The sequence below is a fragment of the Rana temporaria genome, chromosome 9 (genome assembly GCF_905171775.1).
Source record: "Rana temporaria chromosome 9, aRanTem1.1, whole genome shotgun sequence".
Lineage (NCBI taxonomy): Eukaryota > Metazoa > Chordata > Amphibia > Anura > Ranidae > Rana > Rana temporaria.
In genome coordinates, this window is record NC_053497.1 from 66,404,568 (window position 1) to 66,424,554 (window position 19,987).

The 19,987-nt window shown below is 44.6% G+C and overlaps 1 protein-coding gene across 1 annotated transcript in view; it reads left to right on the forward strand.

Annotated features, from left to right (window-relative positions):
• STK26 (serine/threonine kinase 26) overlaps nucleotides 1-19,987 on the forward strand; it is a 111,972-nt gene that overhangs the window by 60,801 nt on the left and 31,184 nt on the right. The window contains exons 3-5 of the mRNA XM_040323696.1: nucleotides 12,337-12,393; nucleotides 18,224-18,332; nucleotides 18,424-18,581. Of these exons, the coding sequence (XP_040179630.1) occupies nucleotides 12,337-12,393; nucleotides 18,224-18,332; nucleotides 18,424-18,581 (324 nt within the window). The remainder of the gene's footprint in view (nucleotides 1-12,336; nucleotides 12,394-18,223; nucleotides 18,333-18,423; nucleotides 18,582-19,987) is intronic.

Sequence of the window (19,987 nt, forward strand, 5' to 3'; positions counted from 1 at the left end):
TGGTGCAAAAGGACTCCTGGGGTCCCCCACCACTGCTGGTGTAGAAAGAATGTAGCTGGGCATTGTGCAGAAGAGAAAAATGGGCATTTGTACATTGTAAAGAACGCCAATGCTACGTCTGCCAGGTTCTAAGGCTGATTTGGTTATCTGGGTTTCTTTTAATTTAAAAACTTTATTTGGATTCTGCTGAAACATGGAGTTGTCATCCCTGTAACATTGATCATCTGTGTTCTTGGCGTAATTGCCAAGTAGCAGAAATGGTACGGTCTTTGAAAAGACTTGACTTTTTGTATGTCAGTCTGTGAAGTACTACCCTTTTGTAGGTTAGAGTGAAGCGTACTGAAATGAACCCTCCAGCTTCCATTCACAAGCTAACAGTGTATGTGAGCAAAAGCAGAGCACCGCCGATTCTTTACAGATTTAGAAAGGAGAAATGGCGTTCTGTCAGTGAGCGCACTCTGCTGAAACATGGCCTCCTTGTAATTCATTGCAGGTATGTTGAAAGCAAACAAGCTTTTCAGTAACACTTTTTTTATGAAGTTTAATGAAAGTGGCCCCCTGCTGCTCTGCTTATTTTACGCTTTTTTATTTTTTGGTGTGCCCTTGCAGTTTGAACCCTTACCCATTGGCATTTTTTAAAATTAAAAACAATGTTAATGGATGGGCCCACCTGACATTCACATTATGATCCCCCAAACCGCTTTTATGGGTTAATGAAATGTGTACGCTTGCATTAAGTTACACTCAAAGTTAGGCAATGGCTAACTTTGGATTTCCACAGCTCTGCTCTTCTGCAGTAGTGTATTTGAAAAAATGTGAGTCTGATGGGGCTCTTGTAATCGCTAGCCATCAAATTCATTAGCCGTCACTTGTGGACAGCTGCAGACAGCCCTATAATTTGGAAAAATACATGTTCCTACAAAGGCTTGATTGTGACGAATGTTGAAATTGCTAAATATAGAAACGCATTTCTGTCTAAAATATTTCCTTATTTATCTTGGGTACAAACGTCACTGGTATACAAAGTGTACTAACAGAACTGTGAGCACCAGGCCAAACCTATTGCTGGCAGCATGTGCTTGCTGCTGCAGCAGCTCTCAGAGCTAAATGGCCGTGGTCAGCATCATTTATAAAAGACGTGGTCCATAGTAACCAGTTAGATTCCACTTGTCTAGTGCAGCTTCGTAAATGAAAGGAAACATCTAGTGGTTTTGAGCAGAACATTAGGACCTATTCAAAAAAGTATAATGCCCAGTGTTTATTTATTTTACCTTTTGCTATTAACCTCTTCTTTGGTTAAAAAAAAAAAAAAAAGATCTTTGGTACTCTTGGTACTGTTAGGCCCCATGCACACGAGATGCCGGTGCAAACTCTGCTAAACACACGTTTTTAAAGGGTAAAACCGGTGTTTAAAAACACCCGTGCGGATTGTCCACTGGCCATGTCAACTGCCCCAAGTTGTGAATTGTTCACTTGCCACATCACCTGGCCACGTTACTTGCCACATCACCTGCCACAAATTGTGGATTGGCCACCTCACCTGCCATGTCACCTGGCCATGTCACCTGCCACAAGTTGTGGATTGTCCACTGGCCATGTCACCTGCCACAAGTTGTGGATTGTCCACTTGCCATGTCACCTGGCCACATCACCTGCCACAAGTTGTGGATTGTCCACTGGCTACGTCACCTGCCACGTTAACTGACCACATCACCTGCCACAAGTTGTGGATTGTCCACTTGCCACGTCACCTGGCAATGTCCTCTTGCCACGTCACCTGCCACAAGTTGCGGATTGTCCACTTGCCACATCACCTGCCACAAATTGTGGATTGTCCACTTGCCACGTCACCTGGCCACAAATTGCGGATTGTCCACTTGCCACGTCACCTGCCACAAGTTGCGGATTGTCCACTTGCCACGTCACCTGCCACAAGTTGCGGATTGTCCACTTGCCACATCACCTGCCACTAGTTGCGGATTGTCCACTGGCCACGTCACCTGTTTACATCACCTGGCACATCACCTGCCACAAGTTGTGGATTGTCTACTTGCCACGTCACCTGCCACAAGTTGTGGATTTCCACTGGCCACGTCACCTGCCACAAGTTGTGGATTTCCACTGGCCACGTCACCTGCCACAAGTTGCAGATTGTCCACTTGCCACGTCACCTGGCCACAAGTTGCGGATTGTCCACTTGCCACGTCACCTGGCCACAAGTTGCGGATTGTCCACTTGCCATGTCACCTGCCACAAGTTGCAGGTTTGTCCACTTGCCACGTCACCTGCCACAAGTTGCGGATTGTCCACTTGCCACATCACCTGCCACTAGTTGCGGATTGTCCACTGGCCACGTCACCTGTTTACATCACCTGGCACAAGTTGTGGTTTGTCTACTTGCCACGTCACCTGGCCATGTCACCTGCCACAAGTTGTGGATTTCCACTGGCCACGCACCTGCCACAAGTTGGTGATTGTCCACAATGCAATGCAAGCAATTCGTTTTTTTAATGGTTTTTCATCATTTGCTATCATTTTTGAGATTTCTAATGTAAAAAAATAGGTCACCTTTAAAAATGCCTATTAACGAAATCGAGGCAAAACGCCGGTACCGCGTTTAGCGTCTGAAACGTGGAAACCGAGGTTAAACGCAACTGCCTAAATGGCAATAAACGAGACTGTGTGCATGGACACATAGGATAATATTGAATGTGTTCAGGAGCAGTTGAAAAAGCTCTCCAACTGCCTCTGAACACGCATTTACCAGCGTCTTGTGTGCATGGGGCCTTATGCTCTTGACCTTTTACTTTTTAAATGAAAAGCTGTTTCAGTAAAAATGTTGGCTATAATATCCAAGAAGCATTGGAAATAAATGATTTGGTTCCCTTTCAAAGATTGAAGTAATTGAAGTGCTCATTAATTTCCAGCATCAGTAGAGAAAGCCTTTGTTTCCTTTTTTTTTAGTAGTAAAAACGATTTTTTATAAAAATGCCATAAAACTATCCCCTATTTTGTAAACGCTATCAACTTTGCGCAAACCAATCGTTAAACGCTTATTGCGATTTTTTTTTTTAAACCCAAAATATATAATGTGTGTGTGTGTGTGTGTGTGTGTGTGTGTGTGTGTGTGTGTGATCTGGTGGAGATTTCGTAGGAGGGTAGGGTTGTGGGGAGACAGAGTAAGATAGGCTGATCCGGGGGGACGTGAGCCTCCTACCTAACCCTGAACTTTGCCCCTCCTATCTTCAGTCCACCCTGAGGGACCATGTTGAAGGAGATGTCAATGACGCTGTTACCTGTTATCTCTAGTTGTTATGAGGGCTTGTGTTTCGTGTGTAATCAGGAGTGGTCTTGAAGTGGGACCAGCGAACCCATAGGGAGTGTTCTACTTGGAGATATTGTCGTGGGAAATGGCTATCGGCTCCTCAAATTCAGCAATTCTATTAATTCTCAAACCAGTCAGTGTGCCATGGATTTGCCCCAGAGGACTGGGATGCACAACTTGGCTGCGGTCAGCATGTGTATCGCCAGAGATCTGAAATATGAGTGCCTGGATAGTGTAGTGATAGTTGAGTGGGTGAGAAGTCCTGGGCCAAGGTGGTTACTTTTGATATTGGGTAAAGTAGTTTTTCCTGCGCTACAGTGGAAACTATGTGTGCAGAGGGTAAAGGTGTGGCAACTACCGTATGGGCCAACCACTACCCACAGTGAGACACAGAAAAAATCAAGAGATGGTGTTGCGCTCCAATAGCATAGAATGGTGTAATTGGTAAAAATGTATAAATAACCAAAATAGTATAATTGATAAATGAATGTGCAAATAGACTGACTGAAAGATAAAAAAATCGCTATAAATGCTAAGATAAGGTGCATCCGAAGGTGAACTGAATGAATATGCAAACAGTGCAGATAAGGTGATTCAGGTGCATAAATAAAATCACCATGTAGAGATAATAGTATATGCAGTCGCAGAGAAAATTGCAGGATGGTGTTATGCTCCAATCAAAATGAATGACTGGACATAACTGATATACAACAATGATGGATGAATAAAACAGTGAACTGGGGGAGGCTTTGTGGGAGAGTGTGCTGGTGAATTTCCAGACCTCTTACCTCTGTCTGCAGGGGAGCCAGCTGGGTGACGTTGCAGGGCCTCAGATTCTTCCATGTCTGAAACAGGGTCTCGGTTTTGTACAGCCACAGGCGGCAGTGATTGTGATGGAGCGGCTCTGTCCTAGCCAGCGCCATCTTGGGGTGGCGATGGGGGGGGGGGGTGTTGGCAGGGGGTAGTGGAGCTTGGATGGGCGGCAGGATACGGGTGTGAATCTCTGTGGAAGAGCCATGCCCAGTGTTCAGGCGGCCATTCTTGTCTGGGGCCAGGCCACGCCCCCACATACTCCATTTTTAAAGTCTCACGCACTAACAAGTGCATCCACCAGCATTTTTTTTTCTTTGCTGCTGCGACCATGAAATATATATGTGTAGCGCTTAAAATGACTCAAAAATCAAATACCATGTAGTATAATATAAACTTATGAAATAGTGACACGTATAACAATAAATAAATGTGCACAAATCATATATGAGTCCCTCTGGTAGGAGGAACAAGGAATGTGCCTTGCTGGCACGTAATGCAAGTGATCTGCTGCACCTGCTGATTGGTACCAGAACACAATACTGTAGTGACCAAATAAGTGAAAAAGTTCATCAACATTAATCAGGTGATAAGTGAATAGATGCAAATGCGTGACTTCTTCAGTGTGATGTCCCACCACCAAGAAAAATGCAGGCTTAACGCAACTCGTTGACCGACAGATGACATATGCCACCGAGGGTCAAACAAAGCTTTAAATGCCGACCATGGAGGGGGTCATTGTCACCATCAGAAGATTCAGGGAGCGTGGTATCAAGTCCCACTGGACGTGCCACGTCCACAGCAGCATCAGACTCAGATGAGACAGACTGAGCAGGAGAAGGCAGAGAACGCTTCCTGCCAGGCCTTTGCCCGCACGCCACTTCCATCCGGGATACTAGGGACCACTGTGAGCGCGTCGGCACATACGCACTGAAGAGACCCCCTCATCCATACAGTGAAGCATGGTGTTGGCAGCATTATACTGTGGGGATGTTTTTCAGCGGCAGGAACTGGGAGACTAGTTGGGATCGAGGAAAAGATGAATGCAGCAATGTACAGAGACCCTGGGTTTAAAAACGGACCTAGAGCGCTCAGGACCTCAGACTGGGGCGAACGTTAATCTTCCAACAGCACAACGACCCTAGACACACAGCCAAGGCACCAAAGGAGTGGCTACAGGGCACAAACTTGAACCCAATTGAACATCTCTGGAGAGAACTGAAAACTGCTAAACCAACTTTCATAGCTAGCCTGCTACCCAGAGATAACCAATCATAGTCATCTCTAAGCCCAGCTGGACATTATATATATATACAGGGAGTGCAGAATTATTAGGCAAGTTGTATTTTTGAAGATTAATTTTATTATTGATCAACAACCATGTTCTCAATGAACCCCAAAAACTCATTAATATCAAAGCTGAATATTTTTGGAAGCAGTTTTTAGTTTGTTTTTAGTTTTAGCTATTTTAGGGGGATATCTGTGTGTGCAGGTGACTATTACTGTGCATAATTATTAGGCAACTTAACAAAAAAAAAAATATATACCCATTTCAATTATTTATTTTTACCAGTGAAACCAATATAACATCTCAACATTCACAAATACACATTTCTGACATTCAAAAACAAAACAAAAACAAATCAGTGACCAATATAGCCACCTTTCTTTGCAAGGACACTCAAAAGCCTGCCATCCATGGATTCTGTCAGTGTTTTGATCTGTTCACCATCAACATTGCGTGCAGCAGCAACCGCAGCCTCCCAGACACTGTTCAGAGAGGTGTACTGTTTTCCCTCCTTGTAAATCTCACATTTGATGATGGACCACAGGTTCTCAATGGGGTTCAGATCAGGTGAACAAGGAGGCCATGTCATTAGTTTTTTTTATTTAATACCCTTTCTTGCCAGCCACGCTGTGGAGTACTTTGACGCGTGTGATGGAGCATTGTCCTGCATGAAAATCATGTTTTTATTGAAGGATGCAGACTTCTTCCTGTACCACTGCTTGAAGAAGGTGTCTTCCAGAAACTGGCAGTAGGACTGGGAGTTGAGCTTGACTCCATCCTCAACCCGAAAAGGCCCCACAAGCTCATCTTTGATGATACCAGCCCAAACCAGTACTCCACCTCCACCTTGCTGGCGTCTGAGTCGGACTGGAGCTCTCTGCCCTTTACCAATCCAGCCACGGGCTCTTCCATCTGGCCCATCAAGACTCACTCTCATTTCAGCAGTCCATAAAACCTTAGAAAAATCAGTCTTGAGATATTTCTTGGCCCAGTCTTGACGTTTCAGCTTGTGTGTCTTGTTCAGTGGTGGTCGTCTTTCAGCCTTTCTTACCTTGGCCATGTCTCTGAGTATTGCACACCTTGTGCTTTTGGGCACTCCAGTGATGTTGCAGCTCTGAAATATGGCCAAACTGGTGGCAAGTGGCATCTTGGCAGCTGCACGCTTGACTTTTCTCAGTTCATGGGCAGTTATTTTGCGCCTTGGTTTTTCCACACGCTTCTTGCGACCCTGTTGACTATTTTGAATGAAACGCTTGATTGTTCGATGATCACGCTTCAGAAGCTTTGCAATTTTAAGATTGCTGCATCCCTCTGCAAGATATCTCACTATTTCTGACTTTTCTGAGCCTGTCAAGTCCTTCTTTTGACCCATTTTGCCAAAGGAAAGGAAGTTGACTAATAATTATGCACACCTGATATAGGGTGTTGATGTCATTAGACCACACCCCTTCTCATTACAGAGATGCACATCACCTAATATGCTTAATTGGTAGTAGGCTTTCGAGCCTATACAGCTTGGAGTAAGACAACATGCATAAAGAGGATGATGTGGTCAAAATACTCATTTGCCTAATAATTCTGCACTCCCTGTATATATATATATAATCTGTGGTGGAGCAGATTCCACGTCAGTTGACTCTCCTAGCCCCTCTGCGAAAGTGTGCAAAGCACATAGCACTTGGTAATCGTTTTGTAATAGCATTGTTTACTACGACTAAGTAACCTCTACCGCATACGTGATTACTTTGTAGAGGTCACGTTTTCTTGCAATTTACCTACTCATAAATATTGCAATTGTACTTCTGGTCCCCGAAATTCATATGAAAAGTTGCATGCATTCAAATAGGACCATCCAGATCTCTGTGCCACCTTGACATCTATGCAATCCACCCTCATGTCATTCAAAATCACTTCCCTAAATGTCAAAGGCCTGAATAGTCCATTTAAACGCTCCCTATTATTGAGGGAAGCCATTGCCCAACGTACCAATTATACTATGTATCCAGAAAACGCACTTATCCTCAGTTAATCCACCCCAATGTACTCACAAACTGTTTCCACACATCTTCCAATCACAAACCATCAAGAAAATCAGAGGGGTAATGATTGCGGTGCGCTCTACCATATGCCTCACCATAACACAAATAGAACAAGACCCCTCTGGCAGGTTCCCAATACCAACATCCTGCTTCAACAACAATTATTTGACAAATGTTAATATCTACTCCTCAAATACCCACTAAAAATCTTTCTACAAAACTGTTATGCAAAAAAATCTAACGCTATCCCAAAGACCAAGTTGTAATATGTGGTGACCTTCAATGAAGTAGTAAATCATTCACTAGATCAGGGGTCTTCAAACTATGGCCCTCCAGTTGTTTAGGAACTACAATTCCCATCATACCCTGGTCATGTCTGTGAATGTCAGTGTTTTACAATGCCTCATGGGATGTGTAGTTCCGCAACATTTGGAGGGCCGTAGTTTGAGGATCCCTGCACTAGATACTTGCACCCCTAAGAGAACATCCACTGCCCTCTCCTCTTTTGTACTATTGGAGGTTTTTTATGACCCTTGGAGATGTCAACATGGCACTGAGAATTACACCTTCTACTCAAATATCCAGAAAACCTACTCCAGGATCGACCTGTTCCTGACCTCCAAAGTACTGCTACAATCCATATCTACCGCCTCCACTGGGGTGATATCCTGGTCAGACCATGCCCCGTTACATATTATAATCACCTTGTCACCCCCTAGCACTCTATATAAACTATGGAGATTAAATTCCTTGCTGACTACCAAGGATAGTAAGGAAAAGGTTGGCACAATGATTAGGGAATTCTTTACTCTCAACACGGTTCTATCTCAAATTCCACTACCCCTCAGAAGCAGCCCACGCTGAACTCCGCAAACTTAGGTCTGACTTGAGCTTGCACGTACAGAGTAGCTTTGACTTCTACCTGAGAAAATGAAAACTCGCCTGGTATTCCCAGGGAAATGATGTATTGAAGGTTCTGGCGCAGCAATACAAACGCAGAGTAGCATAGTCCAAGATCCCTTTTTTTTACTAGTTTCCAAGGGCCAAAGACTTCAAAACCTGAAAGATATTGCCAATGGTTTTGGTTCTTTCTATTCTAGATTGTACAACCTAAACCACTACCCAACTGAACTGCAACCCAATCCAGAGCTTTCTTTCTTCAAGTCTTCCCTCTTTATCTCCAACACAAATAACGGCTTTGAGGGAAACCTTTCTCAATACACAAAGTCCAGACTGCTCTTAAGACCCTCCCCTAACATAAATCCCCAGGGCCAGATGGCTTCAGCAACGAATATTACAAGACTTGCGCGATCGCCGCCGGTGTCCCGCGATCGGGTCACGGAGCTGAAGATCGTGGAGAGGTAAGTGTAATCACGATATCCCTGTCCCAGGGGATTGAATTACCTGGGGCTTCAGTTCAACAGGGAGTTACCGAGACTTGAGGCAATGTCACAGGCTCCTCTGGTAAGCGCCACAGTCGACCTAGTGCCATTGTTGGGCCAACACCTTCCTCTTCTGCAGTGCTTGCGAAGGATCGAGGGCGATGGTTTTCTGGTCATTCACTTTGGAAGCTACCTCTCGGAGAACCAGTTATTTCAAGGGCTGAGCGTCCATCCTGCTTTACAGTTGCTGGGTTTGATGGCTCGCCTGTTAAAAGCCAGGTACAGAGGGATAGAGGTTTGTCTGGGTCAGTGATTCAAACTATTTTGAAGACGAGGAAGTCTACTTTTAGCAAGACATACCATTGTACGTGGAAAACGTACATTACTTGAGTCGATTGGCACTCCTCCTCGATCCTTTGTTGTGGCTCAGATCTTGGCCTTTCTTCAAGGGGCGTTGAGTAGAGGTTGGCCTTGAGTACACTCAAGGGCCAGGTGTCTGCCATGGCAATCTTCTTTCAGCGACCCCTTGCCACGCATGCTTTAGTTCGTACCTTTTGTTCAAGGAGTCCAGCATATGGCTCCACCTGTACGGTCTCTTTTTCCGCCATGGGATTTAAACTTTTGCAACCAAGGGCAATTTTGACATTTCTCTGCTACATGTAAAAATCATTATTATTTTTTTTGCTAGACAATTACATAGAACCCCCAAACTTTATATATGTTTTTTTTTTTTAGCCGACGCTAGAGAATACAATGGTGGTCGTTGGAACTTTTTTATTTCGCACGGTATTTGCGCAGCAATTTTTCGAATGCGTTATTTGCAAAATAAAATAGTTTTGTGCTTAAAAAAAAAAACGGTAAAGTTAGCCCTATGTTTTTGCATAATGTTAAAGATGAAGTTACGCCGAGTAAATAGATACCCAACATGTCACGCTTCAAAATTGCACACGCTCATGGAATAGCACCAAACTTTGCTACTTTAAAAATCCCAATACATTGTTTTACTGGTTACATGTTTTGCATTACAGAGGAGGTCTAAGGCCAAAATTATTGCTTTCTCTAACGTTCGCGGTGATACCTCACGTGTGGTTTGAACACTGTCTTCATATTTGGGCGGGACTTGCGTATGCTTCTGCATGCGAGCACACGGACAGGGGCGCTTTAAAATAAAAATGTAATACATTTTATTTTAGTTTGACACTTTAAAAAAAAAAAAAAAAAAATTTTCATCATTTTTATTCCTATTGCAAGGAATGTAAACACCCCTCGTAATCAAAATATGGCATGACAGGTCCTCTTTACAGTGAGATATCGGGTCAGTAAGACCCCACATCTCGCCTCCCAGGCTGGGAAGCCTGAAATAAAAAATAAATAAAAATATCCTGTCTTCCCGCACCATTTTTTTTTTTTTGAATGTAGAGGCCAGGCGCGACGTCATAACATCGCGCCCGGCCTCCGATCGTAGAGACTCCGGCGACCATCTGGTCCGCCGGAAATCTCTGACGAACATCCGGGGCCTGTCTCCGACTCACCGATCATAGCGGTTGAGTCGGTAGAAGCACCGGAGGGCAGCGCGCGCGCGCGGGGGGGGGGGGGGGGGAAATCAAGCGGTGTAACAGCCGCTATGATCATTCTTATGGTGTAGGGAATCGCCGGCTCTAAAAGACTGTCTGAATGATGCCTGTAGCTGCAGACATCATTCAGATATCCCCGCACAAAGCCAAGGACGCTGGTGGGCGGGAAATGGTTACGCTTGGTACACTTCGTTATCCAGAAATCTCCATTCGAGAATATTCAGGAGATTCCCTTACCTGTGTTGCCCCAGAAGGTGGCATTCTTGGTGGCTATATCTGCCCGTAGGGTGTCGAGTTGGCAGCATTATCCTGTGCTCCCAATTTGGTCCACAGAGATAAGGTGGTTCTTTGTCCATGTCCATTGTTAATACCTAAAGTGGTCTCGGACTTAAATTTAAATGAGGACATTGTGTTGCCTTCCTTGTGTCCCAAGCCTGCTCATCCTAAGGAATTTGCTCTGCATACCTTTTTGATGTGGTTTGTGTGATTCCGGTGTATCTGTTAGCCTCTGAGTCCTTTCAGCGGTCAGACTCGCTTTTTGTGGTTGCACAAGGATCAAGCAAATGGTTGGGCGCTTCTTCGGCTACCATCTCCAGGTGGATCTGACAGTGTGTGACTCGGGCCTATTCTATTAAAGGGTCGGGTTCCTCCTTTCCCTGTCATGGCACATTCTAGTCCGGTGCTTAGTCCTTCTTGGGCCTTCCGTCATCAAGCGCCAATATCGCAGGTTTGCAAGGTGGCCACTTGGCCGTCGGTGCATAGGTTCACTAAATTCTATAAAGTAGACCTAAAGGGTGTTTTTGAAGACTTTTTTTTTTTTTTTTTTTTTTTTCAGATGGGGCTCCTGCGTCCTGGTTAGGGCTTTTTGTGTGTAGCCTTGGGTTATTTTCCCCACCCCTCATCTTTCTTTGGCAATTCTTTTGGATGGTCCCAATGGTCATAAAATCAATTTCTCAGATTTCGGACACGGCACCCACCCCTCTATGGAGCTTTTGATATTTATTACTGCTTGTTACTAAACTGAATACCTAGAGCAGGAAGGGGGTTATATACTGACCGGGGATGGCCCATGGGGCGTACGCAAGTTTTATGTTTTGCCAAGTCCTACTCCTGCATAGGCGCTATAACCCAATGGTCAAGATTAAGGAGGCGCTGTGCCTGTCGAACTCTGAGAATTGGATTTTACGGCGAGTACAAAAATCCCTCTTTTTCAAACCTTGTTTTTGGAGTTTTCAGAGTGAGGAAAGGTTAGAAGTTCCAACATTTGTCAGGTTTTTGTTTGTGTCCCCACAGGGGGAGTGCTGTCCTGCCACACAGTGGAAGTGATGAGAAATCTCTCTGGGGCACACAGACTGACTGCAACAACCTATTTATTTTTTTGGATTCTCGGCCACTTGGACCCCTTTCACACTGGATTTTTACAGGCGTTTTTAGCGCTAAAAATGGCACCTGTAAAGCACCTGAAAACTACTCCGATGCCTCCCCAGTGTGAGAGCCTGAGTGCCTTCACACTGGGGCAGTGTGCTTGTGGGACATTAGAAAAAGTCCTGCAAGCAGCATCTTTTGGGGTGGTGAAGGAGCGATGTATACACTGCTCCCAGAACGCCCTGCCCATTGAAATGAATAGGCAGTGTTGCCGAAGCGCCGCAACACAGGTGCTTTTAACCCTTTATTCGGCTGCTAGTGGGGGTTTAAAGCGCCCCGCTAGCGACCGAAAACGCCAACGCGCCTGCGGCTGAGTTCGAAAGGCGTCATGCTGCATTTCGTATAAAGCTTGTTGCAGGAACTTGAAGTGATGTGACATATTGTAACAATGTTATGGACAACAATAAAAACTTGGCACAAGTATTTACAGTACTTTTTAATGCAATGCAGTTGTTATTTCAGACATGAAACTTAACAAGTTCTTCTCTTCTAGGGCACAAAACTATGGATCATTATGGAATATTTAGGTGGAGGCTCTGCGCTAGACTTGGTAAGTATAATGGAAATTAAATCATTTAAACTGTTACCCCAAAAGCTAAGGTTTATTATGTGCAGGCTGTGCATCTAGTTCCTAATAAATATAGCCTGTAGTTTTTTTATTTCATCTGTTATAATCCTGGTGATCTTTAGAGTTCCCCTTGCTTCAATGCTGTAGTGGTCAGTTTGCATTCCCGGGAATGCTTGTAAGAGATACAGGACTCCGTGCCAACGCATGGTGTGCCTGTATCTCATGCATTCTGGGTACTATGAAGCCCCCAACCCCACCCAGTGCTGCTCTGCCGATGTCCCTTGAATTGTGCCTCCTTAATTATTTTAACATTAGCTCCCACTATGCATGCACGTCCTGCTTTTGGAAGAGTAGCGTACAGAAGCTGTGCAGTCACATGACTGCAGAATATACTATTTGGATAAAATCTCATTTACATAAGTATTCACAGCCTTTGCAATGACACTCACAATTGAGCTCAGGTGCATCCTGTTTCCACTGATCATCCTTAAGATGATTCTACAATTTAATTGGAGTCCACCTGTGGTAAATTCAGTTGATTGGACATGATTTGGAAAGGCGAACACCGTTCTATATAAGGTCCCACAGTTTGTGCATGTCAGAGCACAAACCAAGCCATGAAATCCAAGGAATTGTCTACTTCCGAGACAGGGTTATATCAAGGTACAGATCTGGGGAAGGGTACAGAAACATTTCTGCAGCATTGAGGGTCCCACTGAGCACAGTGGCCTCCAGCATCCACTTTGTGCAGAAAACAGAAGCTGCATCCCGGGATAAATAAAGTGAATTGCCCCAGCAGGGTCACAGATACTGATACAATACAAACCTGACAATGGTTCCAACTCCTCCACACTTTATCCAAAGCAACAAAAAATGTCTTTAGAATATGCAGTCATATTTTTTGTTGCTGAAAATGCTGCCCGCTTTTGTTGTAGACCCAACACTGTGGGGGTTATTTTACAGAAAGGCAAATCCACTTTGCACTACAAGCGCACTTTCAAGTGCAGTCGCTGTAGATCTAAGGGGGACATGCAAGGAAAATAGCATTTTTTTTTCTTGCACATGATTGGATGATAAAATCAGCAGAGCGTCCCTGAAAGGGGAGGTTCACCCTAAAAACGACTTTCTAGTATTACAATGGCCCCCCACATTAAAATACAATTATGCCTATTATGTTTTTTTTTTATGCTGTACATACCTTGGTACAGCTAATTCACCCGTGGCTTCCTGGTTGCGAGTCCCGCGGGAGTGGGCGTTCCTAACTTGCTGGTGATTGACGTGATGACCAAAAACGAGCTCCCCCCCGTCGCGTAAGCTGCGTCACCATTGCGAAAGGAGCCGAGCGGCGGTGCGCAGTATAGCGCCGACTCGCCGTTCGTCTCCTTTCGCCAATCGTGACGCAGCTTACGCGACGGGGGGAGCTCGTTTTTGGTCATCACGTCAATCACCAGCAAGTTAGGAACGCCCACTCCCGCGGGACTCGCAACCAGGAAGCCACGGGTGAATTAGCTGTACCAAGGTATGTACAGCATAAAAAAAAAACATAATAGGCATAATTGTATTTTAATGTGGGGGGCCATTGTAATACTAGAAAGTCGTTTTTAGGGTGAACCTCCCCTTTAATTTCAGAGCTTCCCCTCAGATCTACAGTGACTGCACTAACAAGTGCACTTGTAGAGCAGAGTGGATATCCCTAGTAAATTAACTCCTGTGTGTACCTATAATCACTTTCGCTCTTTCAGTTTCAAGGATAATCTGTCTAGAAAAATGATTGTTCCTTTCATATTAGTCTGCATATCCGTGTTGCATAAATGTGACATTTCTGTTTGTTTTGCTCCTCTACATAAACACATGCTTGTCAAATGGGGGATTTGAGGTGTGAACGTTTCACAGTAATTACAATCACAGTGATCTGAAATGATTTTTTTTTTATTTATAGCAGCAGTAGGCAATGTTAACCACTTAAGACCCGGACCAAAATGCAGGTAAAGGACCCGGCCAGTTTTTGCGATTCGGCACTGCGTCGCTTTAACTCACAATTGCGTGGTCGTGCGATGTGGCTCCCAAACAAAACTGGCGTCCTTTTTTTTTCCCACAAATAGAGCTTTCTTTTGGTGGTATTTGATCACCTCTGCGGTTTTTATTTTTTGTGCCAAAAACAAAAATAGAGCGACAATTTTGAAAAAAAAAAATGATTGATTGCTATAATAAATATCCCCCAAAAATATATAAAAAAACTTTTTTGTTTTCCTCTGTTTAGGCCGATACGTATTCTACCTATTTTTGGTAAAAAGAAAATCGCAATTAGCGCTTATCGATTGGTTTGCGCAAAATTTATAGTGTTTACAAAATAGGGGATAGTTTTTATTGCATTTTTATTAACATTTTTTTACTACTAATGGCGGCGATCAGCGTTTTTTTTTTTTTTGTGACCGCAACATTATGGCGGACACATCGGACAATTTTGACACATTTTTGGGACAATTGTCCTTTTCACAGCGAAAAATGCTATAAAAATGCATTGTTTACTGTGAAAATGACAATTGCAGTTTTGGAGTCAACCACTAGGGGGCGCTGAAGGGGTTAGGTGCGACCTAATATGTGTTTCTAACTGTAGGGGGGTGGCGCTGGACGTGTGATGTCATTGATCGTGCTTCCCTATATCGGGAACACACGATCAATGACAGCGCCACAGTGAAGAACTGGGAAGCTGTGTTTACACACAGCTCTCCTCATTCTTCAGCCCCGGGGACCGATCGCGGGAACCAGTGACGATCGGGTCCTGCGGCCGCTGAGCTTTGGACCGGGTCGCTGGCGTGCGCCCACGGCTGGGCACTTAAAGAGGACGTACAGGTACATGCTTGTGCCCAGCCGTGCCATTCTGCTGACGTAAATGTGCAGGAGGCGGTCCTTAAGTGGTTAAAGAGGTGGAGATCTACCTGGATAACGTGGGAGAAGTGAAAGATCACCAGGCATTGTCGCCTGCTCACATTTGATTGATTTAAACCTCTAATGGCTGTACTAGCGTTTCGCATTGTACCACTATCATGGGTTTAAATTGGGTAGTGAGGAGGCAACATATTCTGGTGCGGACCAAAAAAAGGGTCCTGTGCGAGTTTGGTCTGCATGTGATACATATGCAGCCATACTATCTGTGTGGCTGAAATCGCATCGCACAGACATTGCATGTGATTTGCAGCTCTATACGATATTGCACAGTGCACTGGTGTGAATCGGGGGTCATTGACGCATAAAGTTGGGGGTAGTAAAACCCTGCAGTTTCTTTGCAGTTTTACGACCCCCAATCCATGCCCCTTCAGCTGCTAATGCAGCAGCCAGAGGTGTACACATGTCACAGCAGGATATAAACCCCCTTTTTCTTTTGTTGGGGGCTACCGCCTGCCAATCGCAACCCCTTTCAAGTAATTGGGGCCACTCTGCAAGTGCCCTGCAACTGCATGCTTCTGCAGGATCCAAGGAGTTAAAGCAGGTGGTGAGGAAGCAACACAACAATGTCTGCTTCAGCTCCTTGTTTGCTGTACTGCACAAGGTTGCAGGTCATTTGCTGAGCAGTTTCATTCATTTAAATGGGTCGTGCTTGGCAGGTGCCACACTGCATTGCACTGTGATTGCATTGTGATGGATATTCCCCTATACATGCTGCTTCAATTGATGCACAGCAGGACTCTGCCCCTCCCCCCAGCTCCAGCGTCATTGGGTTTGATGGCAGCAAGAGCCAATGGCTGCGCCGCTATCAATCTATCCAATCAGGACTGGAGACACCTGCTGGTGTGCTCGTCCCTATCGCTGGAAAGACTGGGTTCAGGTAAGTAAAGAGGGGCTCTGGACGGCTGCTGCATCACAGGTTTTTCACCTTCGCTAAAGTAATCTCCAGTTGGATCCGCTGTGCTATCTGAAGTTGGCACAGCAATCTCCCCCACTGTTGTATTGTGGTACACCCCCCCCCCCCCCAACTGAAGCCAGCCAAACTGACATACACACGGGCCGTTTTTTGAACCGGCCAATGTGCACAAGGTTTTAGTCTGTCTCAGAGGATTGTTTGATTAGGAGTTCTCTGTTCTATATTGGATGGAATTGTGTGGCTTTGTGCCAATCCCTAGTGATGGGCATCATGTGAAGTGAACAGGGTCTAATGTTCCTAAAGCTTCCTTTCATGTTCTGTACATAATGGAACCTCCACCATTTCTGGATATAAATAAGCTATGCAATTTCAGATCATTGATTGTAATTGTAATGAATGTGGCACCTTGACGCCTTAAATCCCTCATTTTGTAAGAACGGTATATGTTTATCTAGTGGAGAAATTGCATTCTTTCATCTACATAGTTGAGAATATTTCAAGCTCTTGTATGTAAAAATCACTTTCGCTGTTCAAAATCTATAGTTTTAGGACTTTAGTGTTGTAATGTATCTAGCACTTGTGCCTTCTGTGTTTTTATAGTATGAAGGCTGAAACTGAAGAAACGTGGCTGTTCAGCTAATGTAGCTGACACCTATATGAACGCACCATGTGCTTGTTTATAGCAAAATACTTCTGTTCTAACTGATGCTGCACTGAGTCATGGAGTTTCCTCAAAGCCCATAGCCGTGCTTCTCTGTGAACAGAGGAAATGCTAAGTAGTTTAAATGCAATACAAAGCAGCTTTTCTGCAGCTTTTGCTTTGCGTACCTAAAAAGTCAGAGCATAAAGTAGGTTTGTTTGGTTTGAAGGAGGACTGGAAGACGGCAGCATTATGCGTTTGTTCCATGCTTCTTCCAGTAAGGCCTTGCCAGTTGCTCTTTTTAAAGACTGGAAAGGAAACTTATTGAGGTTTATAGTTTGCTTACAGGGTGTCTATTTCCAGGGGCTGGGCCAGCCCTACCTGTGTGTAATAAAGAGCCTCTTTCACACCAGGACTGCATCTGTGTGTCAGGTTTTTTTTCTTCTTGAAAGGCCATAGCCGTCATTTCCTGCCTTACAGTGCTTTGGTGTATGGAGATCTTTTATTGAACATAAGCCTCCTTTTTATATGTGCTTGTCTAAGCCAGGAAAGACTAAACTTCAAAACACAAACGGCTTTCTGTATATTTTTTTTATAAGACGATCACTCATACTAAGTTTCCCAAAGTGGTTTGCTTATTTCTGCAGTTCACCTAAACTTTTAATGTTTTTATGTAAACCTAAAGGGGTTGTAAAGGATTTTTTTTTTTCCCTAAATAGTTTCCTTTACCTTAGTGCAGTCCTCCTTCACTTACCTCATCCTTCGATTTTGCTTTTAAATGTCCTTTTTTCTTCTGAGAAATCCTCATTTCCTGTTCTTCTGTCTGTTAGGACCCTTTCACACGGGCGGGTGAGTAATGGTCCGCTCAGTGTGTCCGTAAAATCCCAGCTGAGCCGTCGGCTGACAGGGCGGTCCCCGCACACTGTGCAGGGACCGCCCTGTCTCTTTTCCGCTCTCCCCTATGGGGGATCGGATGAACACGGACCGTATGTCCATGTTCATCCGATCCACCAGACGGAAGAAAAATTGGATTTTCTTCCGTCCGAAAAATCGGATCTTTGCAGAGGCGGACGATTACGGGTGTCAGCGGATTGCTGACACCCGCAATCACATAGGGACCAATGTATGTCCCATTTTCATCTGCAACGGATGGATAAAAATGCGGACATAGGGTCCGCACGTCTGAAAGGGCCCTAACTCCACACAGTAATGCAAGGCTTTCTCCCTAGTGTTTTAGGCTGCAGTGCTGTTCTGAGTTGTAAAGTATATCTTTTTACTTTTTTTTTTTTAACTGTTCTGTTCTCTTCCAGCTACGTGTTGGTCCTTTTGATGAACTCCAGATTGCAACCATGTTGAGAGAAATCTTAAAAGGTCTTGATTATCTGCACTCAGAAAATAAAATTCACAGGGACATCAAAGGTTTGCACAAGTAAAATTGTATTTCCCCCCCCCCCCCCCCCTAACTACCGCTGTGGTACATTCTGGCTTAATTTACTTTTGTGTCTTCCAGCTGCCAATGTCCTACTATCTGAGCAAGGGGATGTCAAACTTGCTGACTTTGGTGTTGCTGGCCAGCTAACTGATACACAGATCAAAAGAAACACCTTTGTAGGTACTCCTTTCTGGATGGCACCGGAAGTCATACAACAATCTGCTTATGACTCCAAGGTAAGAATGAGAAGGTGCCCCTAAGCTTCACATTTGTTTTCAAAAGCTTGCATAATTGTACTGGATATTCTGCCTTGTTTGGCCAGTCAGTGATTGTAAATTAAAAAATGTTTTATGCTTGCCTGAACAGCCCGAACCTCCTTCTCAGGTCACCCACCACCGCTGCTGGCTCCTCCCCCCTTTACCGAGTGCCCCCATAGAAAGCCGCTTTCCATGTGGGCTCACGTGCAGGCTTGCTCCTGAGCCTTGCTGTCTGTGTCTAAGGACAGCGGTACTCCACCCTACTCGGCAAAGCCAGTGAGACCAGGATGTGAGGGGAGAGAGGTAAATGCAGTGAGGGGGAAAAGTATTCGATCCCCTGCTGATTTTGTACATTTGCCCACTGATCAGTCTATAATTTTATTGGTAAGTTTATTTTAACAGTGAGAAAGGATAACAAAAATATCCAGAAAAAACGCTTTTAAAAAAAGTTATAAATTGATTTGAATTTTAATGAGTGAAATAAGTATTTGATCTATCACTCGGCAAGATTTCTGACTCCCAGCTGTCTTCCATACAAGTAATGAACCTGAGATTAGGAGCACGCTCTTAAAGGGAGTGCTCCTAATCTCAGCTTGTTACCTGTATACAAGACCTGTCCACAGAAGCAGTCAGATTCCAATCTCTCCACCATGGGCAAGACCAAAAAGCTGTCCAAGGATGTCGGGGACAAGATTGTAGACCTACACAAGGCTAGAATGAGCTACAAGACCATCGCCAAGCAGGGTTGGTGAGAGGGTGACAACAGTTGGTGTGATTATTTGCAAATGAGAGGAACGCAAAATAACTGTCAATCTCCCTCAGTCTGGGGCTCCATGCAAAATCTATTTTTTTTTTTACTAATAATGGCAGCCATCAGCGGTTTTTAGCGGTACAGCGACATTGTGACACAAATCGGACACTTTTTTGACACTTTTTTTTGAGACCATTGACAATATATACAGCGATCAAAGCTAAAAAAGATAGCCACTGATTACTGTATAAATGTCACTGGCAGTAAAGGGGTTAACACAATTGGGGGGGCGATCAAGAGGTTAAATGTGTTCCCTTCAGCATGTTCTAAATGTAGGAGGGATAGGATTGCCTGGGGGAGGAGAGCGATCATTGTTCCTATATACTAGGAACACACGATCTGTCTCCTCCCCCCTGCCAGAACAGGGATAGTTCTAACTTTCAGGAGCAATCGGATGCCCAGCAGACATCAAGGCCAGGCACGCGCATCGGCTCCTCGGTGACGCTGTACCCCTTAAAGCAGCTGCCGTACAGCTATGCTGATTCGTGCAGGGGAGCCATTCTGCGGACGGCGGGCGATCGGCAAGTGATTGTAAACGATCACCTTGTAAAACGATCCATTAAGGAGGAGGTAA